Source organism: Lepus europaeus, chromosome 15, assembly GCF_033115175.1.
Source record: "Lepus europaeus isolate LE1 chromosome 15, mLepTim1.pri, whole genome shotgun sequence".
NCBI lineage: Eukaryota > Metazoa > Chordata > Mammalia > Lagomorpha > Leporidae > Lepus > Lepus europaeus.
The window spans coordinates 48,027,011-48,052,800 of NC_084841.1; the positions used below are offsets into that span (position 1 = coordinate 48,027,011).

The 25,790-nt window shown below is 42.2% G+C and overlaps 1 protein-coding gene across 1 annotated transcript in view; it reads right to left on the reverse strand.

Annotated features, from left to right (window-relative positions):
* Positions 1 to 25,790, reverse strand: part of DEPDC1B (DEP domain containing 1B) — a 118,153-nt gene that overhangs the window by 60,715 nt on the left and 31,648 nt on the right. Inside the window, exon 3 of the mRNA XM_062211738.1 lies at positions 13,542 to 13,677. Coding sequence (XP_062067722.1) covers positions 13,542 to 13,677 — 136 coding nt within the window. The remainder of the gene's footprint in view (positions 1 to 13,541; positions 13,678 to 25,790) is intronic.

Below are 25,790 nucleotides of genomic sequence, written 5' to 3' on the forward strand. Positions count from 1 at the left end.
TACAGAGGGCAGAGATGCCCTATACAGAAAACAATGAAAGGTCAGAGAGGCTACTCATTTGCCCCAGTTCACACCACGTTACCCCTTAATACTCTTAGAACCTCTTTTCTCACACTTAAGCTACTAAACATAAATCGTAAAACATCCTTTTGGAAATCACTGAGAATTTTGAGCATAAAACACAAAAAACAGGTGCCCATATTGTGGCATGGGGGTAAAGCTGTCTCCAAGACACTAGTATCTCATATGATCCCAGCTGCTCCACTTCTGATCCTGCTCCCTGCTAATGCACCTCAGAAAGCAGCAGAAAATGGCTCAAGTGCCTGAGCCACAGCTACCTACATGGGAGACCTGGAAGAAGTGCTTGACTCCTGTCTGGCCTAGCCCAGTCCTGGCCACTGTGGCCATCTAGGGGAGTGAACCAGTGGATGGAAGACCTCTCTTTGTCACTCCCTCACTCTCTGACACTCTTTCAAATAAATAAATAAGTCTTTTTTTAAAAAAAAAAGACAAGAACACATAAGAAGTCATTTGCAAAGAGTTACTTTAGTAGTTTTTGGCAAAAGTAGTATTGGAGGAAAACCTTAATATTTGGAAATGAGTAAGAAAGTTCTTTTTAATCTGTTATCTGTTTTTCTTTTGTTTTTTTGCTTAATTACTGAATTACAAAAGAAATCCAGGGGCTGGCACTGTGGTGGTGAAGGGTAAGCCTACACCTGCAGTGCTGGCATCCCATATGGGCACCCACCCATTCGAGTCCCAGCTGCTCCACTTGTGATCCAGCTCCCTGCTGATGACCTGGGAAAGCATCAGAAGATGGCCCAAATACTTGGGCCCCTGCATCCATGTGGGAGACCCAGAAGAAGCTCCTAGCTCCTGGCTCTTGACTTTGGCCTGGCCAGGCCACTGCTGCCATTTGGGGAGTGAACCAGTAGATGGAAAATATTGATCCTGAGGTTCCAAGATGGCGGAGTAGGGAGGGAACTTACTGCTCTAGCCCAGGAGAAGACAGTTTTAAAAAAGTGGAGATAGTGTAGTCTCAGGGAAGTGTTAGGGAAAAAACGGGAGAGGAAACTCTACCTATTTAAATAGGAGGGACACGGTGGACCTACATGGAGTGTGTGGGCGCCCGCTGCTCAGAACTCCACAGCCAAGAGCCTACACACCAGCGCTGGAAAGTGAGGTGAGACGAGACTGCAGTAGCCTGAGACACTGGCAAAAAAGCAGCATCAAGAGCCTAGAGGGAACAAGGCTTGAAGCCCAGGGGTGGGGGGTAGGGGGTAGGGACTGAGGGTGCAGCCAAACTAGAGGAGGAAAAAAAAAAAAAAGAATGGGATGGACACGTTTCTCTCTCTCCAATCACTTTACAAAGGTGTACTGTGACAAGCCGATAGAGCGGGCACCATTTTGGACATACATAACAGCTGCACCACCTCGTCTTGGTACCCAGCAATCAGCCGAGCAGAGACTCCTGACTCTGGTGGGGAGAAATAACAGGGGACTAGGAGCTTGTGACTGTGTGAAGTTTCTGAACTGGGACTGTGAAAAAAACTGAGGGTGTGTAGGAGCACTCACAGTGTGGCTGGGACTTTGAGCAGTCTCACTGGGAGATGCCACAATCTCGGGGGTTCCTGGTTTACAGATGAGATACATTGCTGGGAAAGCTGAACTTACACTAAGGACTGCACAGATCCTTTGTGTGGTCCTTGGGACAGAGCGGACAAAAATTATACCTACTGGAGCTAGCACTGAGGCACTGGTCTCCATTGAGAAGAGCTCAACTGCGCAGAATACACTTCCCTTCTGGTTAGAGAGAGAGAGAGAGAGATTTACCATGACAAACCTGGGTGTGTCACCTTAGGCAAGCCACTAACCCTGGAGATCTGAACAGAGCTCTCTGTCCACACCCACTACAAGCCTCTAGAGATTCACTGAAAGGAGAAATGGAGAAATTCCACTTATCTACAGAGGCATAGTACAATGATAAAAGCTGCCACAGAGAGAGGAAGGGAGCCAGGGAGGGAGGGAGGAAGGAAATTTATGATAAGAACATTTAGAAGTTATCAAAAACAAATGTATGAACTACAGAAATCCATACAGGACAGGACAGAAAACCTCTCTCATGAAAACGAAATCTTAAAGAGGAACCAAAATGAAATGAGGAATTTAGCAGAACATGAAATTGAGATATTGAAGACAAACAAAAATGAAATGGAGAGTTCAACAGAACAAATTAAAAACACATTTGAGAGCCTTAAAAACAGAATCAGTGAGGTAGAAGAGAGAGTATCGGACTTAGAAGACAGAGCACAGGAAAGTATTCAGTCAAACCAAAAAAAAGAAAAGGAAATTAGAAATGTAAAAAATATTGTCGGGAATCTACAGGATGCTATGAAAAAACCCAACATTCAGGTTCTAGGAGTTCCTGAAGGCATGGCGAGAGAGAAAGGATTAGAAGGCCTTTTTAGTGAGATACTAGCAGAAAACTTCCCAGGTTTGGAGAAAGAAAAAGACATCCAAGCACATAGAACCCCCAATAAACATGACCAAAAGAGATCCTCACCACGACACATTGTAATCAAACTTACCACGGTACAACATAAAGAAAAGAATCTAAAATGTGAAAGAGAGAAATGCCAGATTACTTTCAGAGGATATCTGATTAGACTCACAGCAGACTTCTCATCAGAAACCCCACAGGCTAGGAAAGAATGGTGAGATATAGTCCAAGTCCTAAGAGCAAAACACTGTCATCCCAGAATATTATATCCTGCAAAGCTCTCATTTGTGAATGAAGGTGAAATAAAGATGTTCCACAACAAACAGAAATTGAAAGAATTTGTCAGCACCCATCGAGCCCTGCAAAAGATGCTTAAGGATATGTTAGACACAGAAACATCATCATCAACATGAAAGAAGGTAAAGGAAGAAACTCTCAGTAAAAGATCAAAGGAAGTTCAAAGTATGAATTAGGAATATCTTTGGGAAAATGGCAGGGCAAAGTCATTACTTATCATTACTTATCACATTATTATGTGACTTATAATCACATTGAATGTAAATAGCCTCAACTCCCTAGTTAAAAAGCAGACTGGATGAATGGATTAAAAAGCAAAACTCATCTATTTTGTGCCTACAAGAAACACATCTTTCCAACAAAGATGCACACAGACTGAAAGTGAAAGGATGGAAAAAGATAATCCATGCTAACAGAAACCAAAAAAAGCTGGTGTAGCCATCTTAATATTAAACAAAATAGACTTTAATACAAAAACTGCTAAATGAGATAAAGAAGGGCACTATATAATGATTAAAGGATCAATTAAACAGGAAGATGTAACTACTATAAACATATATGCACCTAATTATAGGGCACCTGGCTATTTAAAAGAATTGTTAAGGGATTTAAAGGGAGACTTAGACTCCAATACAATAATAGTATTGGGGGACTTCAATACTCTACTTTCAGCAATAAATAGATCAACCAGACAGAAAATCAACAAGGAAATAGCAGATTTAATCGACACTATAGACCCAATGGATCTAACAGATATCTACAGAACTTTTCATCCTACAGTTGCAGAATACACATTCATCTCAGCAGTACATGGAACTTTCTCCAGGATTGACCACATACTAGGCCATAAAGCAAGTCTCATCAAATTTAAATAAATCAAAATCATACCATGCATCTTCTCAGACCACAATGGAATGAAGCTGGAAATTAGCAACTCTGGAATCTCTAGAGCATATGCAAACACATGGAGACTTAACAACATACTCCTAAATGAACAATGGGTCACAGAAGAAATCAAAAGAGAAATCAAAAACTTTCCTGAAATGAAGATGACAACACAACATATCAAAACTTATAGGATACAGCAAAAGCACTGATAAGAGGAAAGTTTATAATAGTAGGTCCCTACATCAAGAAATTGGAAAGGCATCAAATAAATGAGCTATCAATGCATCTCAAGGATCTAGAAAAACTCAGCAAACCAAACCCAAAACTAGTAGGAGAAAAGAAATAATTAAAATCAGAGAAGAAATCAACAAAATTGAATGCAAAAAAACTTACAAATGATCAGCAAAATGTAGAGCTAGTTTTTTGAATAAACAAAATTGACACACCATTGGCCCAACTAACCAAAAGAAGGAGAGAAAAGACCCAAATCAATAAAATTAAAGAAGAAAAAGAAAATGTAACAACAGACATCACAGAAATAAAAAAGAATTGTATGGCAAAGAACTGGGAAATCTAGCAGAAATGGATAGATTCCTGGACACATACAACCTACCTAAATTAAGCCAGGAAGACATAGAAAACCTAAACAGACCCATAACTGAGATAGAAATTGAAACACTGATAAAGGCCTTCCCAACAAAGAAAAGCCCATAACTGGATGGATTCAATGCTGAATTCTACCAGACATTTAAAGAAGAACTAAATCCAATTCTTCTCAAGCTATTCAAAACAATTGAAAGAGAGGGAATACTCCCAGATTCTTTACAAAGCCAGCATCACCTTAATTCCTAAGCCTGAAAAAGATGCAACAGAGAAAGAGAATTACAGATCAATTTCCCTGATGAACATAGATATAAAAATCCTCAACAAAATTCTTGCCAATAGAATGCAACAACACATCAGAAAGATCATCCACCCAGACCAAGTGGGATTTATCCCTGGTATGCAGGGATGGGTCAACATTTGTAAATCAATCAATGGGATACAACATATTAACAAACTGCTGAACAAAAACCATATGATTATCTCAATAGATGCAGAGAAAGCATTTGATAAAATACAACACACTTTCATGATGAAAACTCTAAGCAAATTGGGTATAGAAGGAACATTCCTCAATACAATGAAGGCAATTTTTGGAAAACCCACAGCCAGCATCATATTGAATGGGGAAAAGTTGGAAGCATTCCCATTAAGATCCAGTTCCACACAATTATTCTCAGGTGTTTAAATTTTAACTGAAAAGTGATCCCTGTTAAAGAGAGGGAGGAGATGAACAATTAGGAACATGCTCAATCGGACTGGCCGCAAATGGTGGAGTTAGAAATGTGCAGGGGATTCCAACACAATCCCATCAAGATGGCATGTACCAATGCCATCGCACTAGTCCAAATGATCAATTTCAGCTCACAATTGATAGCTCTGATAGGTCTAAGAGTCAAAGAGATCACACAAACAAGACAAGTATCTGCTAATACTAACTGATAGAATCAAAAAGGGAGAGAAAGATCCAACATGGGAAGTGGGATACACAGCAGACTCATAGGATGGCAGATGTCCTAAACAACACTCCGGCCTCAGAATCAGCCCTCAAGGCATTCAGACCTGGCTGAAGAGCCCATGAGAGTATAGCAGGCATGGAAAGCCAAGATATCATGGGAAAAAAAAAAAACACCTAAATGAATGATCTCTGTGAGTGAGATCCCAGTGGAAAGAACGGGGCCATCAAAGAAGGAGGTACCCTTCTCCGAAGGGAGGAGAGAACCTCCACTTTGACTATGACCCTATCAGAATAAGATCAAAGTCAGCGAACTCTAAAGGCTTCCATAGCCCTGGCAACTCATGACTAGAGCCTAGGGAGATTACTGACGCCATGAACAGGAGTGTCAAATTGTTAAGTCAGCAACAGGAGTCACTGTGTACTTACACCCCATGCGGGATCTGTCCCTAATGTGTCGTCTAAAGCCAAGTGATGCTATGACTGGTACTGAAACAGTATTTTTATACTTTGCGTTTCTGTGTGGGCGCAGACTGATGAGGTCTTTGCTAATTATATACTGAAGTGATCTTCTGTATATAAAGAGAATTGGAAATGAAAAAAAAAAAAAAACAAAACAACCTGGTGTTAAAATGGAAATGGCATAGAAAATTAATTATTTTGAAAAAAAAAATTATGTAGGATCTCTGTCTTTAATGTGCTGTACATTGCTATTTAATGCTATAATTAGTAATCCAATGGTAGTTTTTTCACTTGATGTTGCTATATGGGCAAAATGTTGAAATCTTTACCTAATATATACTAAACTGATCTTCTGTATACAAAGAGAATTGAAAATGAATCTTTACATGAATGGAAGGGGAAAGGGAGCGGGAGGGGGGAGGGTTGCGGGCGGGAGGGAAGTTATGGGAGGGGGGAAGCCATTGTAACCCATAAGCTATACTTTGGAAATTTATATTCATTAAATAAAAGTTTAATAAAAAAAAAAAAGATCCAGTTCCAGACAGGGATGCCCATTCTCATTACTGCTATTCAATACAGTACTGGAAGTTTTAGCTACAGCCATTAGGCAAGAAAAAGAACTCAAAGGGATACAAACTGGGAAGGAAGAAGACAAACTATCCCTATTTGCAGATGACATAATTCTTTACTTAGGGGAGCCAAGGAACTCCACATGCTCCCCATGTAGGACCTCTGTCCTTAATGAGTTGTACTATGAGAATTAACAGTAAAACTAGTCTTCAAAGAGTACTTTACACTTTGCATGTCTGTGTGGGTGGATAATGTGGAAATCTTTACTTAGTATAGAGTTGATCTTCTGTATATAAAGATAATTAAAAATGAATCTTAATGAAGAATGGGATGGGAGAGGGAGTAGGGGGTGGGATGGTTTGGGGTTGGGAGGGAGGGTATGTGGGGGAGAACTGCTATAATCCAAAAGTTGTACCTATGAAATTTATATTTATTAAATAAAAGTTTTCTTTAAAATCTCTCTATCACTGACTTTCAAATAAAAATTTTTTTCAGAAAAGAAAAGAAAGAAATGTAAATACCACCACATGGATGTATGAAAATGAAGTACCTAAAGAAGGTATTTGTTTTTGAAGGCAGGTATATAAATCAGTGCATTTGACTAGCAAATCCACTTCCAAAATTTATCCTAAGATATTCATGTTTATTTTCAAGTATTTATATGTAAGGCTTTAACTTACTACATTGCTTATATATTGAAAACTGGAAACACTACATATATATAATAGCAAAGGACTAGATGAAAAAAAATCACATTTGCATTACACATGACACAGATACTAAAGATGATGTAAATGTTTATTAACATCAAAAAATGGGCACAGCACACTGTGCTACCAAACAGTTCAACATGAGCTCATTTTGTGTTAAAAATACACTTGGAAGAAATATACAAAAGAAACAAAATATTAGTAATAGTAACTATCTCTATATTATATAATGAATGATTCATTTTCTTCTTTGTTTTTCCATAAATGGTTCTATGAAATAAATTAATAACAACAATAATCCTTAATAGTTGGTGAGCACTTGCGTACCAGGCACTATTCTAAGCCTTTCATAGGGATGAAATCACTGGATTCTCACAGCAATCCTACCTCAAATGGTACAGTGATTGTCCTAGTTTCCCCAATATGAAAATTCAGACACAAATACAATAAGCAAAACAGAGAAACAAGTTCATATGGCAAATAACTGGAGAAACCAAGATTCAAATCTAACAATCTGGATCCAGAGCCCAGACTAACACCCACCACATTACACTGGCTCATCAGCAAACACAAAGAACTGTAATTGTCTATTTGAAGTTATTTTTGCTTTATATAATGGCTAGACAAGAGAGAAGATAGGAGAAAAGAAAACAAAAACAACAAGCAAAATGGAAGCCAGGAAAGAAGCAAAATCACGTATAAGAAAAAAATGTCAAGCTCAAGGTCTGTTAGAAGGATGATCTGTTTGTTTAATCAGCTGTTAACCTCATCACTGTAAAAACAGCATCAAATTCTCACTGGAGAAACAGATCCTGGTCAGCCATTGTTCCTTGGGATGATCCCCAAGAAGCAGGAGCCCATGCTTTGGAGAAAATACACACAGTAAGCAAGGAACTCAAACCCCTACTATTAAGGTAAAGTAAATAAATATGGCCAGGGAAGAAACCTAATAAGAAGATTTTGGAGAGGGAAAATAAAAAAGGTTAATGGATCTGAGCCCCTCGTATATTCCTCTAGGGCTCTTAACAAAGGAGAAACTGAAAACAGAAGCTGTCATTGCAAGGCCCTAAAGAGTAGACTGAAATGTGCTAATGAACACCTGGTGACACCAGGAACATTACAACCTTAGGAATCAGAAGGGACAGAAAAGGTAAGTTATTCTACCAATGATATAAAAGCACATTATTACATGATTTTATTTTCTGTAGAAAAGCTGGATGACCTTCTAAAGGAGAAATGACTATTAAATACTCCAAAAACTCATATTAGGTGTTTAAATACCAAAATAAAAAATAACAAAGAGAAAGATGGTGAAGTAGGGAGGGCACTTACTGCTCTAGTCTAGGGTAGGATAATTTAAAAAAAAAAAAAAGTGGAGAGAATGCAATCACAGGGAAAACTTAAGGAGAAAACAGCAGAGGAAATTCCACACAAATGGGGGGACACTGTGGGGACACTACATGGAGGGTGTGGACAAACAAGACTTGAAAACCAGCAGCCGAGAGCCTCAGCACCAGCTCTGGAGTGAAGTGAGTCCAAACTGTAGCAGTCCAAGACAGTGGCGATAAAACTGTAGGAAGAGCCTAGCATGGGCCCAGCTTGGAGCCCTGTAAGGGAGAGTGTGCCTGACAACCTAGAGGGAAAAAGAAGGGGCATATTTCTCTCTCCCCAACCACCTGGCACCAATGTCCTATAACTAGGTGAGAGAGGGAGGGCACCATTTTGGACATAAGCTAACAGCTGCCACAACTCATGTCTGAGTGCCTAGCAACCAGCAGAGAGAAAACATCTGAGTCTGGCTGGAAGACTTGATAAGGGGCTGCATGCTCATTACTGTAGGAGGCTTGTGTGCCAGGACTGTAAAAACACTGTGGCTGAATGGGAGGGTGCTGGTTGTGTCTGGGACTTTGGGCAGTCACTCTGAGAAGCTCCACATGTTTGGGGCTCCCTCATTCCCTGGTGAGGGTCATTGCTGTGGGATCCATGCTCACAGGGAAGGCTGCACAGATCCTTTGTGTGGTTCTTGTGGCAGAACAGATGAAAACTGCACCCACTGAGGCTAGGCCCCAGGCATGGTCTCCTTTGAGATGAGCTGAGCAAGCAAATACGCCAACAGATCAGGCCAAATTTCCCCTCTGATAAAAAAAAAAAAAAAGTTTACCACACCCAACTTTAGAGACACCTTGGACACTCCCCTCAGCCTGGAGCATTGAATAGAGCTCCCTAACCACACCTAGCACACGCCTTTGGATATTCACTGAAAGAGTGGACACTCCACTAAGCCACAGAGATATAGTACAAAGATAAAAGTCATCACAGGGCAGGCACCACGGCTCAATAGGCTAATCCTCTGCCTGCGGCGCCGGTACACCGGGTTCTAGTCCCGGTCGGGGCACCGGATTCTGTCCCGGTTGCTCCTCTTCCAGGCCAGCTCTCTGCTGTGGCCCGGGAGTGCAGTGGAGGATGGCCCAAGTCCTTGGGCCCAGCACCCGCATGGGAGACCAGGAGTAGCACCTGGCTCCTGGCTTTGGATCAGCGCAGTGCGCCGGCTGCAGTACACCAGCTGCAGCAGCCATTGGAGAGTGAACCAACAGTAAAGGAAGACCTTCCTCTCTGTCTCTCTCTCTCACTGTCCACTCTGCCTGTCCAAAAAAAAAAAAAAAAAAAAAAAAAGTCATCACAGGGGAAAAAAAACAAGTATCACCATAAATGCCTAACAATAACCACAGCAAACCAAGAAACAAGAATAAGGAAGACAATATGATGCCTTCAAAGGAACATAACACTTCAATAGTAGAATGTGAAGATGAAGAGATTGACAAAAAGCCAAAAATATAATTCAAAAAATTGATCAAAGGATTACTTAGAAGTAATCAGAAGCAAATTCATGAACTAAAGTAATCCATACAAGACTTCAATGAAAATTCCCCACGAAATTGAGATTTTAAAAATAAATCAAAACAAAATATTGGAAATGAAGAATTCAGTAGAACAAATGAAAAATACAGTGGAAAACCTTAAGAACACACTCAATGAGGCATAAGAAAGAACATCCAAGTTAGAAGATAAATCTTTGGAAATTTTGTACTCACATCAAGAAAAAGAATTAGAATACTAAAAAACAGTGTTGAAGATTTATGGGATACTATCAAACAACCGAACATATGGGTCTTAGGAGTTCCTAAAGGTTGGAGAGAATGGATTAGAAGGCATTTTTAGTGAAATAATTACACAAAACATCCCCAATTTGGAGAAAGAGAGACATCCAACTACAGGAAGTTCACTGAAGTCCCAATAGATAAGACTAGAAAAGATCTTCACCACGACACACTGTAGGCAAACTCACCACAGTAAAACATAAAAAAGATTCTGAAATGTGCACGAGAGAAACGACAGATTATTTTCAGAAATCTTCAATTAGACTCACAGATGACTTCACATCAGAAACCCTACAGAACAGAAGAGAATGATGAATCAGAGAGATGCAAATCAAAACCACAATGAGGGGCCAGCGCTGCGGTGCAGCAGGTTAACGCCCTGGCCTGCAGTGCCGGCATCCCATATGGGCGCCAGTTCAAGACCCAGCTGCTCCACTTCCAATCCAGCTATGGCCTGGGAAAGCAGTAGAAGATGGCCCAAGTCCTTGGGCCCCTGCGCCCACGTGGGAGACCTTGAAGAAGCTCCTGGCTCCTGGCTCCTGGCTTCAGATCAGCACAGCTCCAGCCCTTGTGGCCAACTGGGGAGTGAGCCATCAGACAAAAGACCCTCCCCCATCTCTCTCTATCTTTCTCTCTGCCTCTTCTCTCTCTGTGTAATTTGACTTTCAAATAAATAAAAATAAATCTTAAAAAAAAAAAAACCACAATGAGTTTTCACATCACCCAGTTCTTGAATGGCTCTGATACAGAAATCAACAAACAAAAAAATGCTGGCGAGGATATGGGGGGAAAAGGTACCTTAATCCACTGTTGGTGGGAATGCAAATTGGTCAAACCACTATGGAAGACAGTTTAAAGATACCCCAGAAATCTGAAGACAGCCCTACCATATGACCCAGCCATCCAACTCCTCAGAATTTACCCAAAGGAAATGAAATCAGCAAATAAAAAGTCATCTGCACCTCCATGTTTACTGCAGCTCAATTCACAACAGCCAAGACATGGAATCAACCTAAATGCTCATCAATGGAAGACTGGATAAAGAAAGTATGGGATATGTTCTCTATGGAATATTACACAGCAGTTAAAAAAAATGAAATCTGGTCATGTACAGCTAAATGGATGAATCTGGAAAATATCATATTTAGTGAAATAAGCCAGTCCCAAAGGGGCAAATATCGAATGTTCTCTCTGATCTGTGACAACTAACAGAGCACCTAAAAGGAAACCTGTAAAAGTGAAACTGACACTATGAGAAGCAATTATTTGAACAGCCCACGTAGGAGACCTGGAAGAAGCTCCTGGCTCCTGGCTTTGGATTGGCACAGCTCTGGCCCTTGTGGCCATCTGGGAAGTGAACTAGCAGACAGAAGACATCTCTCTCTCTGCCTCTGCCCGTTTGTAACTCTGCCTTTCAAACAAATAAATAAATATTTTAAAAATAATAAAAAATAAAAGGTTTCTGGGAAAAAATTTTTAAAATAAATGAAAACTTCAAAATTAAATTAAAAAGTACCTGATTTCATGGGATGTGTGATTTAATTTTCCCCAGAAGAGGAACTATCAGATGGTAACTAATACTCCCTAGTAGAAATAAATCCAAAGGTCCTCAAATATCTTTTGTATTTCTATTTCTTTAACAGTCTATTTCATATTACATGCTTCAATCGATTATAAGTGCTTTTAGAATATAGACCAAGTCACACATTACTGCATCTGCAGAACTCAGCACAATGCATAGCAAACAAGTGACATGAAATATTATCTTTATTGAATGAATAAATTATTATACCCAATATGACCTCTCCTCCAAGTTCCAAGGCCATGATCTCCTTTTGCGTGTTAGATAATTCCATTTACTGTAACCCAGCTTTATCTCCCACATAATTAAAACCAAATTTATCACCATCTTGACAAATCTACAAGCTTTCATGAAGTCCCCACTTCTAATACTGGTGTCATTCCTTTCCTTGAATTATTTGTGATAAAATCTAAACTCCTTAACTAGTCTCTCCAAACTGAGATATAACACAACCCTTTCAGAAAAAAAAATGAATTAATGGGGTCAGCACTGTCATGTAGCTAGCTGTATGAAGCTGCCACTGACATCCCATTTGGGTACTGGTTCAAGACATGTATGCTCCATTTCCGATCCAGTTCCCTGATAATGCACCTGGGAAAGCAGAGGAGGACGCCCGACTGCTTGGGCCCCTGCACCCAGAGGAAGACCCAGAAGAAGCTCTGGGCTGCTGGCTTCCCCATGGCATAGCCCTGGCTGTTACAGCCATTTGTAGAGTGGATCAGCAGATGAATATTCTGTATGTCTCCCTCTCCCTTCCTCTCTATAACTCTTTGAAATAAATAAAAAATAAATGTAAAAAAAGGAAAAAATTATTGTTTTATTTATGCTGCCTAAAAACAGTTACATTACATCTTTGCAAACAAAACTATGCTTTGGACATCTAGTCTTAGAAATCCAGATTCAGTTAGAGCATCAGTGTTATTGCAATTCTTTAAAATTGCCTTATAAAGTTTTTCTCTGCATTTTTATTTTTCTGCATTATCTCAATTGCAGTAGTCTTCTACTGGAGTTTTTTTTTTAGACTTATTTATTTATTTGAAATGCAGACTTACAGAGAGAGAAGGAGACACATACAGACAGAGAAAGAGAGATATCTTCCATCTGCTAGTTCACTCCCCAAATGGCCACAACCAGTGGGGCTGGCCCAGGCCAAAGCAAGGAGCCAGGAGCTTCTTCCTGGTCTCCCACATAGGTACAAGGGCCCAAGGACCTGGAACGTCCTCCGTTCCTTCCCAGGTACGTTAGCAGGGAGCTGAATTGGAGGTGGAGCGCTGGATTTTAACCAGAGTCCATATGGAATGCTGGCTCTGCAGTCCACACTTTAACCTGCTACGCTCACAGCACAGGCCCCATACTGAGGATATTTTAAGGAAAGGTATACAGAAAAGAGGTAGTCCATTCTACCATGAACTGAGGTTTTCCCAGGACTGGAAAAATCTACATTTGTTCATACGTTGTATCAGAAGTCATTCCATAATACTCCATGGCCTAACCTAACCTTCTCATTTTCAACTGTCAATGATTAATAACAAAGTTTAGGAGAAGACAAAGTGGGAAAGAATAAATTACAGGACAAGAAAAGGGAGTTTGGACAGAAATCTGTTCATTCTGAACCTATGAAAGCAGTTACCATGTATTCAATCAAGATGGCGACAGGCAAGAGAGAAAACCCGTGAGGGCCAATCTTGCCTGGTCACTGGGCCCTCAGTGGGGACAATCACCATACTGTTTTACAGTGCTTCCACACCACTGTTCATAAGGGACAGAAGGTCGCAGCCGTGGGCCACCCCCTCCACCCGTGAATCACGGCACTCACCATCACAATCGGCCTCACTGGGATGTTCTCCTGCGAAGTGCCCGGTGGGGGATCATTCCACGCTGGGAACTTAATAACATCCTTTTGGGATGAGGGCTTTTTTGGATATGGCTTCAGAGGTGAGGAAGGAGGAAACCTAAAAACCAAGAACCATTTGTTATTGCAGCAGTGGCAGACACTGATATTTTAACAACAATATCCAGGTCTTGTGCCCTTGCGAGTTTATACAGTAATTCCACACTTAATGAACCCACACTTAACCAAATTATTACACATGGCTGGTTGCATCTAATTGTATCTTTTGTTTTATTTCGTGTATATATATACTCACTCATGGGGCCAGCACTGTGGTAGGGCAGGGGTTAGGCTGCCCACTGTGACACCAGCATCCCATTGGAGCACCGGTTCAAGTGCCAGTTGCTTCACTTCTGATCCCTGCTAATATGCCTGGTAAAGCAATGGGAAATGGCCCAAGTGCTTGGGCCCCTGCCAACGACATGGAAGACCTGAGTGGAGCCAGGCTCCTGGCTTTGGCCTGGCCTAGCCTAGCCTTGGCAGGTGCAGCCATTTGGGGAAGTGAATCAGTGAAGAGAAGATCGATCTCTGTCTCACCCTCTCTCTATATAACTTTGCTTTTCAAATAAATAAATCCTTAAAAAATAAATATTCGGATTGGCACAGCTCCAGCCATTGCGGACTTCTGGGGAGTGAACTGACGGATGGAAGACCTTTCTATCTCTCCCTCTCACTCTAACTCTCAAATAAAATCTTTTAAAAATAAATAAATAAATAAATATTCATTCACTAGGCCCAACAAAAAGCATTTATGGGGAAAAACAGGAAGCAACTACATGATACACGCTGTAGATAAATAAAATCCATTCTCTTATCATTTTATTTTCATGATCAAAGATGTTTTTAGTAGGATGCTAGGGTAAGCTGTTTCTTTCACCCAACTCAAAATCCTTTCTGTCTCATAACTCCAAAATTTATAGGTGGTATGTTATAAATGAGAGTCATCAATAGAAAAATCTGAGTAATACTTGCTAAGGAAGAGTATATTAACATAAAAACCATTTGGCCTCACACTTTTTCCCTCAAGTAACCAACACTTGGCTCAGAGACTGAAACTTCAGTCTAAGAAATCTATTGGGAAAGGAGCCTAGAAAGGCCCCCAGTGAGAGAGTGGCTCTCAGAAGGAAAGCCAAGGGCACTCTCGGAGCAAAGGAAACCTGAGGGCCCTCCCAGAACAACAAAAAGAACAACGTGGCATAATTCATACCGGCATGGGAATGTGTAACCTACAGCAACCCTGTAGCCTTAAAATATCCAATTGAAATGTATGCAAACATATAAGGGAGACAAAGAAACTAAGACTGTACATAAGGCAATGCCCCTCTTGGTTTGGGGCTCAGCCTTGAACATTAATTCCCTGGACCCACATCCACATGAGTAGCACTACTGCTTCCTGCCATGAGCCTTGGTGCCACGTCTCTCGGGCCAAGAACCACACAACACCAGTGTCCTTATCCATCTCTGGACACCTCCACACTGCTCCAAGCCTTCCTGGGTATCAGTGGCACCACTCTGTGGAATAATACCATGAAGCCTACATAAATTCTGGCTTGAGTTAAACTGGACTACACCGTACCTCATTTAAAGAAAAAATAGAAAGGCAACTAAATACATATTTTTCTCAGACATATTTGTTCTGGAAGGTAGTTAGAAAAGGATGTATTGCATTAGACAGCAAAAGCAAGGTCAGAACTCTTGTTCCTAACACTGACATACAAGACAGTAGGGTGCTCTTATTTTGACTTCTTATTTGAGGCAAAATAAAGCTTTAAAATCTAATCCATGATATTCATAGGAAAAATAAACCAAGTAACTAAGATCTAATTCTCACAAAAAAAAAAAAATTAAAAGGGGTCAGCACTGTGGCATAGTGGGTAAAGACACTGCCTGTGATGCTGGTATCCTATATAAGCATGGTTTCATGTCCGATGTCCTGGCTTCTGCCTTTGTTTTTTAAGATTTATTTATTTACTTGGAAATCAGAGTTACAGAGGGGGGTGGGTGGATGGGGGTGCGGTACGGGTGGAGACAAAGAGAGTGAGAGATCTTCCATGGCTGACTCATTCCCTAAATGGCTGCAATGGAAACCAGGAGCCAGGAGCTTCTTCTTGGTCTCCCACGTGCATGCAGAGGCCTAAGCAGTTGGGCCATCCTCCACTGCTTTCCTAGGTGCACTAAAAGGGAGCTGGATTGGAAGTAGAGCAGACAGGCCTGGAACCAGCCCCCATGTAGGATGCCAGTGTGGCAGGTAGCATTAGCTACTACGCCACAACACCGCCCTCCTCCACCCTCTACACAGCTTCTGTACTTCAGATCCACTCCCTGGGAAAACAGCAAAAGATAGCCCAAATGCACAGGACCCTGCCACCCACGTGGGAGACCCAGAAGAAGCTCCTGGTTCCTGGCTTTGGCCTAGCCCAGTCGCAGCCATCTTGGAAGTGAACTAGCAGATAGGCAGATGAAAGGTATCTCTCTCTCTCTCTCTCTCTCTCTCTCCCCCCTCTCCATCTCTCTGTGATTCTTTCAAATAAATAAATAAATCTTTATTTTAAAATAATCAAATTCGTAAGGCAAATGTAGAAAGGAAGAATTTTTTAATGTCTATAGTTTATTTTTTTCTTTTCTTAAAGATTTATTTATTTGAAAGAGCTACAGAGAGGGAGAGACACAGAGAGACAGAGACAGAGACAGAGAGAGAGAGAGAGAGAGAGATCTTCCATCTGCTGGTTCACATCCCAGACATCCCAGATTCAGCATTGCAGGCAGTGGCTTTACTCCGTACATCACACACTGGCCCATGTCTATAGTTTTCAAGGAAAGTTTATATCAAAGTGAATCAGGAGACAGAAAGAGGGAGAGACAGAGAGAAAGGTCTTCCATCCACTCGTTCACTCCCAAAATGGCCACAACAGCCAGAGCTCGGGCAATCCAAAGCCATGGGCTTCCTCTGGGTCTTCCACATGGGTGCATGGGCTCAAGTACTTGGACCATCATCTGCTGCTTTCCCATCCATTAGCAGAGAGCTGGATCAGAAGATGAGCACCCAGGACACGAACTGGTGCCCATATGGGATGCCAGCACTGCAGGTAGAGGCTTAGCCTACTACGCCACAGCACTAGCCCCGATGTAAACATGTTTGGACCTGAGTTCCTAAGCTTGACTTTGCCATGAACTGTATGTTTCCTTTGGAATGTAAAAGTCTCTCTAAATCACAATTTATTTTTAAAACAAAGAAATTAAATTGAATGATATATAAATTTCCTTCTAGGTTCAAATATGTTTATCCGGTATTCTCAAACTCAGAAATAAGGAATACCTCCCAAACAGCAGAGTAGAATCTCTTTTATTTTTTTATTTAAATTTTTATTTATTAAAAAGTCAGAGAGACAGAGATCTTCTATTCACTGGTCCACTCCCCAAATACCTACAACTGTTAGGGCTGGGCCAGGCTGAAGCCAAGAGCCTGGAACCCAACGTGAGCCTCCCTCATGGGTGGCAGGGACCCAAGCACTGGAGCTATCACCTGCTGCCTCCAGGGTGTGTGTTAGCAAGAAGCTGGATCAGAAGCAGAGCCATGCCTCACACCAGGGACTCTGAGCACCCCATAGCATCAGTAACTGCTACACCAAACTCCCAGCCCCAAAGCAGAATTTCTCATTGCAGAACAGTGATGGAAGACATGCCAGGGAGTCACTTCTTCCCTCCACACTGAGAAGATGAGCTCTCTGCTCAGAGTAACATCCACAGCCATCAGAAGAAGGCCTGCTACCTCTTTTCCCAGAAGTCTGGCTACTTTGTTGAGATAAAAGGCAGAGGAGCTCCCTCCAGTGGACTGCTTTTATTTTGTGCATTGGAAGTCATCAATTTAATCCTAGTATCTTAATCTTGTAACGTTGGACTTGACAACCCTTTAGAGATGAAATGGTTAAAAGGCCACATTTTTCACCTAGGAAAATTAGGGCCCATGAGAGAAAAGCACCTGGACAAAAAAAAAAAAAATCTATCTTCTACAAAAGATCTGCAAAACCTTTAACAAGAAAACTACAAAACTTTATTGAAAGATATTAAAAACTAAACTGATAGAGAAACATACTTTAGTGAATAAGAAGACTCAGTATCATAAAATATCACTTTTCCCTATCAAGATACAGTTACAATGAAATCCAATAAAACATTTTTCATGAAATACGATTATAAAACTTAGATGAAAATGTGAAGTGCTAAAAATAATCAAGACATTGTTTTCAAGACTTTTTTTTTTTGGCCAGCGCCGTGGCTTAAACAGGCTAATCCTCCGCCTTGCGGCGCCGGCACACCGGGTTCTAGTCCCGGTTGGGGCGCAGGATTCTATCCCGGTTGCCCCTCTTCCAGGCCAGCTCTCTGCTATGGCCCGGGACGGGAGTGGAGGATGGCCCAAGTGCTTGGGCCCTGCACCCGCATGGGAGACCAGGAGAAGCACCTGGCTCCTGGCTTCGGATCAGCGTGATGCACCAGCCGCAGTGCGCCGGCCGCAGTGGCCATTGGAGGGTGAACCAACGGCAAAAAAGAAGACCTTTCTCTGTCTCTCTCTCTCTCACTATCCACTCTGCCTGTCAAAAAAAGACTTTGTTTTTTAAGATTTATTTATTTACTTGAAAGTCAGAGTTACACAGAGAGGGGAGGCAGAGACTGAGGTCTTCCATCTGCTGGTTCACTCCCCAGTTGGCCTCAACAGCCAGAGCTGTGCCAATCTGAAGCCAGGAGCCAGGAGCTTCTTCTGAGTCTCCCATGCGGGTGCAGGGGCCCAGGGACTTGGGCCATCTTCTACTGCTTTCCCAGGCCATGGCAGAGAGCTGGATTGGAAATGGAGCAGCCGGGTCTTGAACTGGCGCCCACATAGGATGCTGGTGCCACATGGGATGCATCTGTGCCACAGCGCCAGCTCCAAGATATTGGTTTTAAAATAAACTTATATTGGCACCAGCATTGTGATGTAGTGGGTAAAGCCGCTGCCTGCAATGCCTGCATCCCCTATGGGCACTGGTTCGAGTCCTAGCTGCTCCACTTCTGATCCAACTCCGTGCTAACACACCTAGGAAAGCAGTGGAAGGTGGCCCAAGTACTTGGATCTCCTCAGGGGAGACCCCGAGGAAGCTACTGGCTCCTGGCTTCAGCCTGGCCCAGCCCTGGTCATTGCAGCCATTTGGGGAGTGAACCAGCAGGTGAAGATCTTTCTCTCTGCATCTGTCTATCTCTGTCACTCTCTAACTCTGCCTTTCAAATAAATTAAAAAAAAAAAAACCACTCCCTGCACAATATCTAATAAAATAATACATAAATAAGTAAACTTAGCTTTTAATTCCATTTTCCATGAACTTTTTAAGATTTATTTACTTGAAGGGCAGAGTTAGAGAGAGAGAGAGAGACAGAGAGAGAGAGAGATCTTCCAGTAGCTAGTTCACTCCCCAGATGGCTGTAACAGCCAGGGCTGGGCCAGGCCAAAGCCAGGAGCCAAGAACTTCATCTCAGTCTCCCACATGGGTGCAGGGCCCAAAGACTTGGGCCTTCTTCTACTGCTTTTCCCAAGCACATTAGCAGATAACTGGATTGGAAGTGGAACACCAAGGACTCAAATGGGTGCCCGTAGGAGATGCTGGTGTTGCAGGCAGTGGCTTAACCAGCTATACCACAATGCCTGCCTCTAGACATTCTTAAAGAAGAAAAACAAATTGCAGTGGCTTGCCTTACAAAAAATCAAAGCCAATGAAGACAATGTGGTGGAGCGATACTGATGGATGACACGAACCATAGCTACTCAATCTCAGCAGAACGCTTAGCCACAGCTCTGGCCTCTACCCACTAGAGTACTGGTGGCACCTTCCAACACACCTGCTGTGACTAGCAAAATTTTCTCCAGATTCTGCCAAATGGCCCCTGTAAAATGGCCATACCTAGGAAAAGAGAATTTAAGATGAACACACTCATGTTTAAAAACATGGCTCGTAACAGAGTAGACATTGCAAATCAGTGGAAAAACAAGATAAGTACTCTGCCAGTTGGTTATCCATTTTTTTAAAAGATTTATTTATTTTATTTGAAAGGCAGAGTTACAGAGAGGCAGAGGCAGAGAAAGAGAGATTTTCCATCTGTTAGTTCATTCCTCAGATGGCTGCAATGGCCAGAGCTACACCAATCGAAAGCCAGGAGCCAGGAGCTTCTTACAGGTCTCCCACACAGGTGCAGGGGCCCAAGGACTTGAGCCATCTTCTACTGCTTTCCCAGGCCATAGCAGAGAGCTGGATTGGATGTGGAGCAGCCAGGACTCGAATCAGTGCCCATATGGGATGCTGGCACTGCAGACAGCAGCTTTACCCACTAAGCCACAGCACAAGCCCTTGGTCACTTGTGAAAAGTGAAAATGCACTCCTACGGCAGACTGTCGCATTTCCAAGGATCTTCACATTCCCAAAGTCGTTTACTATGCACCCCAGACCACGCGACCTTTTACAATGTGAGCTTGCCACTGCTGTGTCAAGAGGCAGAGTGCATTTCCCCACTGAGTCTGAGTGAGCTCTTGCTAATTGTTTCTATAAACAAAGCATGGCAGAAGTACTCACCCTTAACTAGCTAGCTTCTCTTCCTGCCTCTTGAACTCTTGCTCTCATATCATGCACTCTTGTAAAGCTCCCTCTTAGAAACCAGTCACCAAGAAGAAGTGTGACTACCCTAGGGCCACCGTGTTGTGACACTCCCAAATGACAGGACAAGTCCCCAGAAGATGTGAAATGGCATGGAAAGAAACTGAAGTCAAGGAGCACCAAAGCTCCAGATTTGCACAAAAATCAAATCATTCTAGGGGTGAACTTCCCAGCCTCCCTTCTCCTGAGTCTAACAACTTGCTAGGATGGTTCACAATACTTTGTTTACCTGTTTATTATAAAAGAGATCATAAAGGATGGGGATGAACACCCGGGGAAGACGATGAGGGTGACATGAAGCAGGGAGCCCACATAGAGCTTGGACGCCCCCTTTGGGCATGCGCCTTCCCTCGCCTCCAGGTGCTGAAGATTCCACAACCCAGACACAGGTTTACGGCGAGACCCTTTCTCATCACTTCCCCAGGAGTGATGGGTGGGGCTTGCAGTTCCAACTCTAATCCTCTCATCATTCCTTCTTTCTGAAAAATCTCTAATCACTGACTTCTTCTGAAGATAGGACCCTCCCTCAGGCTACATGGGGAACCTACTCTAAGTAGTTTCATTGGCATAAACTCAGGAGGCTCCCAAAGGTACTCCAGTCACTCAGGGAAGGGTTTTAGGAACTCTATGGTAGGAACCAGGGACAAACATCAAGCTTTCACATTATACCACAGGTTCCTAAAATTTGAAGGGCGTTGCACTGTAACAGACTTGTAAGTGGCCCAATACAGAGGTGAGTCTGTCTCAAAGGGATCTGTTATGTGTAATTTTGCCTAATGCAATAAACCACAATAAGATTAACAGGAAAATTCAACATTCTTTTTTTTTTTTTTTTTTTTTTTTGACAGGCAGAGTGGACAGTGAGAGAGAGACAGAGAGAAAGGTCTTCCTTTTGCCGTTGGTTCACCCTCCAATGGCCACCGCGGTAGCGCGCTGCGGCCGGCGCACTGCGCTGATCCAATGGCAGGAGCCAGGTGCTTCTCCTGGTCTCCCATGGGGTGCAGGGCCCAAGCACTTGGGCCATCCTCCACTGCACTCCCTGGCCACAGCAGAGAGCTGGCCTGGAAGAGGGGCAACCGGGACAGGATCGGTGCCCCGACCGGGACTAGAACCCGGTGTGCCGGCGCCGCGAGGCGGAGGATTAGCCTAGTGAGCCGCGGCGCCAGCCTCAACATTCTTTTTTCTTTTTTTTTTTTTTTTTTCAGATTTATTTATTTATTTGAAAGTCAGAGTTACACAGAGAGAGGAGAAGGAGAGAGAGGGAGAGAGAGAGAGAGAGAGAAAGAAAATAGAGAGGTCTTCCCTCTGCTATTACTCCCCAGTTGGCCGTATCGGCTGGAACTTTGCCAATCCAAAGTCAGGAGCCAGGAGCTTCTTCTAGATTTCCCACGTGGGTGCAGGAGCCCAAGCACTTGGGCCATCTTCTACTGCTTTCCCAGGCCATAGCATAGAGCTGAACTGGAAGTGGAGCAGCCAGATCTCGAACCGGTGCCCATATGGGATGCTGGCACTGCAGGCAGTGGCTTTACCCACTACACCACAGCACCAGCCCCAAAACTCAACATTCTTAAGATAACAGTACTAGCAGAATCACTATCCTGGTACAGTTCAATTGGAACTTGCAAATCACATCCACTTGAACATTTCAAAATGAAAAGACCAGCCAACACTCTCAAGTGTCTATAAGGAAGAAGTATCTGAGAAAGTTACTCCACTGGAAATATGGGTCATTTATTATGGAAAAGGAAGAATGACTCAGAATGCAGAGCCAGAAGTCCAGGAGGTAGAGCCAGGATTCACAGAAAATCACTCCTAAGAAGCAGATCTGAGCCCTAATCAAGGAATGGGAGCTAGGCACCTAATGCTTGCTATATGTAATGTCATAATAGTATGAAACTTAAAGTCTTGATGGGGAGGGTGAATGTAGCTTGAACATGAAAGCAATGTTGTTATGGCTGCAGGCAAAGTATGACAGCTTGTATTTTCTAAGGATGGCAAAAGTAATATCTGCCATCCCTGAGGTGACTACACGCCCCCATCAGCAGCCCTGTGAGAGAGCTGACAAGTAAAACACAGAACTTTCAGCATAGACCTTAGCTGACAGACAGTTTCCTTTCCTGATGGAAATACTTGCTCCTGGGAGCTTCATTCTTGGGAGCTAGCCGCCAGGTTAAGCATGGCAACTACCCTAAGACCATCATCACCCACATGCAGATGCTCTAACGCATGGTGGTGAACGTTCACCCTGTGGGCCTTCTAAGGCCAAAGACATCATTTGGTCTAGCCCTGCCAAGGTAACCACAGATGGGATGCAAAATTCAATTCATCTATAGCAGGCTAATTTTTAAGTTGATAACTGGGGCTGGCAGTGTGGCGTAATGCATAAAGTTACCACCTGCAAGTTACCACATGCAATGGGCATGGCTTTGAGTCCTGACTGCTCCACTTCCGATCCAACTACCCGTTACTGCACCTGGGAAAGCAGCAGAGGGTGGCCCGAGTGCTTGGGCCCCTGCACACATGTGGAAAAGCCAGAAGAAGTTCCTGGCTCCTGGCTTCAGCCTGGCCCAGCCTTGGCCATTAAGGCCAACTGAGAAGTAAACCAGCAGATGGAAGGTTCTCTCTCTCGGTCTCTCCTTCTCTTTGTCTGTCTGTCTCTCTCTCTCTCTCTGTAACTCTGCCTTTCAAATAAATCAAACAAATCTACACACTCTGGCGTAGCAGGTAAAGTTGCCACCTGCAGTGCCAGCATCCCATATGGGCATAGGTTCGAGACCCAGCTGCTCCGCTTCCAGTCCAGCTCTCTGCTATGGCCTGGGAAAGCAGTAAAAAATGGCCCAAGTCCTTGGGCCCCTGCACCCGCATGGGAGACCCGGAGGAAGCTCCTGGCCCCTGGCTTCGGATTGGCACAGCTTCAGCAGTTGTGGCCAATTGGATGGAAGACTTTTCTCTCTCTCTCTGCCTCTCTTCTCTGTAACTCTTTCAAGTAAATAAATAAATCTTTAAAAAAAACTAAAAATGCCTTTAAAAAAATAAAATTAAAAAAAATTTTTTAAATGTTGATATGCCCTGCGAATGATGTTATAAATACCCAAATGGTCCTTGGCAGAAAAAGGTTTCCCCACCCCTGACCACGTAAATAGAGGGAGAGACCAAGACGCACAAAGGCACCACGATTGTAAGAGGAAAAAGGCTATCTTATGAGTGAATTTTCTAGCCCAATTGATGAACTGCGGATAAAGGGCAAACAGCCAGCAGAGCTCTTTGACACAAATCCCATGAGCAAAATAAAATTAATTTAAGCCTCCCAAGTTTAGAGCAGATTGTTTCTCAGCAATAGAAAACCAGAGCAATCCCCAACCTTAAATAAGAATCATGAGCAAAACCATTAACCTTAAGGCACAGGATAAGAAACTCTCTTTGCTCTTGGGTAACGAAGAGATTCTTAAGCAAGATATTAAAACCATGCAGCATAACAAAAAGGACTGAAACATTTAATTTCATGAAACTGAAGAACTTTTTTGTTCATCAAGTTGCCATAAATAAAATGAAAAAAAGTGAGCTAAAGGGGTAAGAGATTTGGCACAGCAATCAAGACACTGATTGGAATGCCATCAGCTCATATCAGAGTAACTGGTTCAAGTCCAGGCTTCTCCATTTCCAATCCAGCTTCTCACTAATGTATACCCTGGGAGGCAGAAGATGATGGCTCAAGTACTACAGTCCCTGCCAACCATGTGGGAGACCTGCACTGAACACTGGGCTCCTGCTCCAGCTCTGGCTGTTGCAAGTATGTGGGAAGCAAACCAGCAGATAGAAGATCTCTCTGTCTCTGACTTTCAAATAAAATTAAATTTAAAAAAGAGAGTTCTTTATTGCCCATACAACTGAAAAATATTAATATCTAGCATATTTTCTAAAAATGTCAAATATCTATAAGAAAAAAAATTCTTCAGAAAAAGATAAAAAGATATGAACCAGGCATTTCTGGATGTGGAACCAGGAAAAATGAATAAACATATAAATAGATATTCAATCCCATCATTGATCAACGAAATTCAAAACAGCATCACAATGAGGCCATAATTCAGACATTAGATTTGCAAAAGCTTAAGTTAGTTAATATCAAATATCTTGTAGTAATATATAAAAAAATTAGTATACCCATTATGGAAAACAGCTTTTATATAATAAAGTTGAATGTGCACTGAACAAATTCCACTCCTAGGCAACTCCAAGTATCCTAGAGAGACTCGTGCCATGTGTACAGAAGGAAGTAGGTCTATAAATGTTCATGGCAGTGTTGTTTATAATACCAAAAACCTGGAAGCAACCCAAATTTCCAAGCGCAGGACATTAAGTAGATGGCCGTGTATTGATAGAAAACAATATAACTATGAGAATTTAAGGGACTATAATTATATACATCAATATGGATAAATATCAAAAATACCGGGAAACAGAAGAAGAAGCCAGATGATAGCTTTTATATAAAAGATAGCTTTTATATAAAAGTCAGAAACAGGGAAAATATTTCAGAAACAAAAACCATATTATTCAGGGATACATGCATGAGTGACAAACAGAAGCAATGGAATAATTAACACAGAAATCAGAATACTGATGACCTCTCAGGAGAAGATACAAATTACAAATTTTGTAAATAGGTGTCTGCTTTGTTATTAAATTGTTCAGATACAGTTTATACACTCTCATATGAAAGCTACATTTCTCAATAAAACCAAGTACATTTAAAAAGAGCAGAGTTCCCTCTAGTGGGCTACATTAGTTTTGCTTTAAAACTTGCAAACTTAATACTAATCATACGATCATAGATTCTAGAGTTACAAGATCCCCATCCAAGAAATTGTCCTAAACAAAGTCTACATTTATATACAGAAAACTAATCCACCATAGCTAATCTTCCAACAAAAAAACCCACATCTCCTAGTACCAACTGTATTGCCAACTACTGGTAGGAGAAATGTAATTTTTAAGATAATTTACCAGGGGGCCAACACTGTGGTATAGTGGGTAAAGTTGCCGCCTGCAGTGCCAGCATCCCATATGGGAATGGGTTCAAGTCCCAACTGCTACACTTCTGATTCAGCTCCCTTTTGATACTACTGAAAAGCAGCAGCAGATGGCCCAACTGTGGGAAGCACAGAAGAAACTCCTGGCTTCAGATTGGCCCAGCTCCTGCCATTGCGGCCATTTAGGGAATGAACCAGCAGATGGAAGAGCTCGCTCATTCTCTTTTTCTAACTCTGCCTTTCAAATAAATCTCAAAAGTAATAATAATAATCTATCAGAACTACCATCCTTTAGTGAATTGACATAAATCAGAACCACTAATCTAATCAAACATAGAAATATTCTAGGGCATCCAAAGCATAAGGGAAACACAGTTTATAATAAACTTGGCTGAAGAATGACAGATCTTTAAGATGACTTAAAGTGCTTCCCACAATATGCAAATTCTAAAACCCTGTTTAAT